Source organism: Cyprinodon variegatus, unplaced genomic scaffold (assembly GCF_000732505.1).
Source record: "Cyprinodon variegatus isolate N-32 unplaced genomic scaffold, C_variegatus-1.0 Scaffold105, whole genome shotgun sequence".
In the NCBI taxonomy this organism is placed as follows: Eukaryota; Metazoa; Chordata; class Actinopteri; order Cyprinodontiformes; family Cyprinodontidae; genus Cyprinodon; species Cyprinodon variegatus.
Genome location: NW_015150558.1, coordinates 979,808 through 981,573, shown reverse-complemented (window position 1 = coordinate 981,573; position 1,766 = coordinate 979,808). Strand labels below are relative to the sequence as shown.

At 55.3% G+C, this 1,766-nt stretch overlaps 1 protein-coding gene across 1 annotated transcript in view; it reads left to right on the top strand.

Moving 5' to 3' along the window:
* Window positions 1–1,766, top strand: part of LOC107084663 (protein HIRA) — a 25,770-nt gene that overhangs the window by 21,299 nt on the left and 2,705 nt on the right. The window contains exons 21-24 of the mRNA XM_015374590.1: window positions 392–497; window positions 565–687; window positions 761–924; window positions 1,150–1,238. Of these exons, the coding sequence (XP_015230076.1) occupies window positions 392–497; window positions 565–687; window positions 761–924; window positions 1,150–1,238 (482 nt within the window). The remainder of the gene's footprint in view (window positions 1–391; window positions 498–564; window positions 688–760; window positions 925–1,149; window positions 1,239–1,766) is intronic.

The following is a 1,766-nucleotide window of genomic DNA, read 5'->3' as shown; positions in this document are numbered from 1 at the left end:
TAGTTCAGGCTCAGGGTTTTTTTGTTTAGTTTTTTTGCTGTAGTTCCTGCTTAATACTTAACCATGAAGCTGCCGCAGTGCATGCTGGGACACCTGTCAGTCTGTAGAGCGGATAAGTCTGTTCTCAGTTTTGCTGTTCTTGTGAATTGGTTGACGTTTCACGAGAGCGCACAAGTACACACGTCGAGATACGGCCTATGCTTCTACATGTCAGATCTACTGGCACTGGACCGTCCACCAGGTGGCAGTAAGGACCACTGCCTGTAGAAACGACTCGCAGCATCTTCTGCTGCTTTCAGGACTCGGTGAAGATGTTCTGATAAATCACCTGAGGCGCTTTAGGGACCTTTGATGCTCTCCTTTGTTAAAACCTTCTGGTTTGTGTCCCCAGGTGCTGACACCAGCGTGTCTCAGTCTCTGCTCACCCAGCAGGGCGTCCCGGTCGTCGGTCTGTCCAACGGAAAGTCCTACTGCTTCAGTCTGTCTTTGGAAACATGGTGAGAACCTCAACCGTTCATCTTTTCTTAGAGGAGAGTCTGGATTCTGACGCTCCGTCTCCTGCAGGACTCTGATCGCAGATAAAGGAGACTCTCTGGTCCAGTGCGCCGACTTCAGAAGCTGCCTTCCTTCCCAGGATGCAACTGGGTCCTCGGGTCCGCTGGCGGTGGTGCAGGGACGCAACCTTAAGTACGATTTTAAGATCTGAAGCTGCACCTCTGAGCTGGAGCATCCAGGTTAATGGCTTCCTCTTCCTCTGCAGCGCCGGGCGGCTGGCGTCCCGCCTGTCGTCCACGCCGCACCACCTGCAGCAGAGCATGACGCTGGCCTTCCTGGAGAACCAGCTGGCGTCTGCCCTGGCTCTGCAGTCGTCACAGGAGTACCGCTACTGGCTGCTCATCTACGCCCGCTTCCTGGTCATCGAAGGTAAGCCGCTGGTAGAGACACCGGGGAGGCTGGACAAATGGGACACGTCCACCGTCTCCAGCCTACATCTGATGGAACAAACCTGTGGATTACACCAAAAATAATAATCCTAAATTATAGATTAGATCCACAGATTAGTGGATCTATCAGCTGATTGGTTTCACTATTAGCCGTTTTAAAGACACTCCTTTGATGTTTGACCGTTTTCATGTCTCTTTCTTCCAGGTTCTGAGTATCGACTGAGGGAACTCTGCAAAGAACTTCTTGGTCCGGTCCATAAATCAGCCTCTTCATCCTGGCAGCCATCAACTCTGGTAACATGGCGCCTTATTTCATTAAGCAGGAGAAAGTTCTCATGTCTCTGTCACCGCGTCCTCTCTGTGTCTCTCACGCCGTGTCCTCTCTGTGTCTCTCACGCCGTGTCCTCTCTGTGTCTCTCACGCCGTGTCCTCTCCGTGTCTTTCACGCCGCGTCCCCTCCGTGTCTCTGTCACCGCGTCCTCTCCGTGTCTCTGTCGCCGCGTCCTCTCCGTGTCTCTGTCGCCGCGTCCTCTCTGTCTCTCTGTCGCCGCGTCCTCTCTGTCTCTCTGTCACCGCGTCCTCTCCGTGTCTTTCACGCCGCGTCCCCTCCGTGTCTCTGTCACCGCGTCCTCTCTGTGTCTCTGGCGCCGCGTCCTCTCCGTGTCTCTCTGTCGCCGCGTCCTCTCCGTGTCTCTCTGTCGCCGCGTCCTCTCCGTGTTTCTCTGCCGCCGCGTCCTCTCCGTGTCTCTCTGCCGCCGCGTCCTCTCCGTGTCTCTCTGTCGCCGCGTCCTCTCCGTGTTTCTCTGCCGCCGCGTCCTCTCC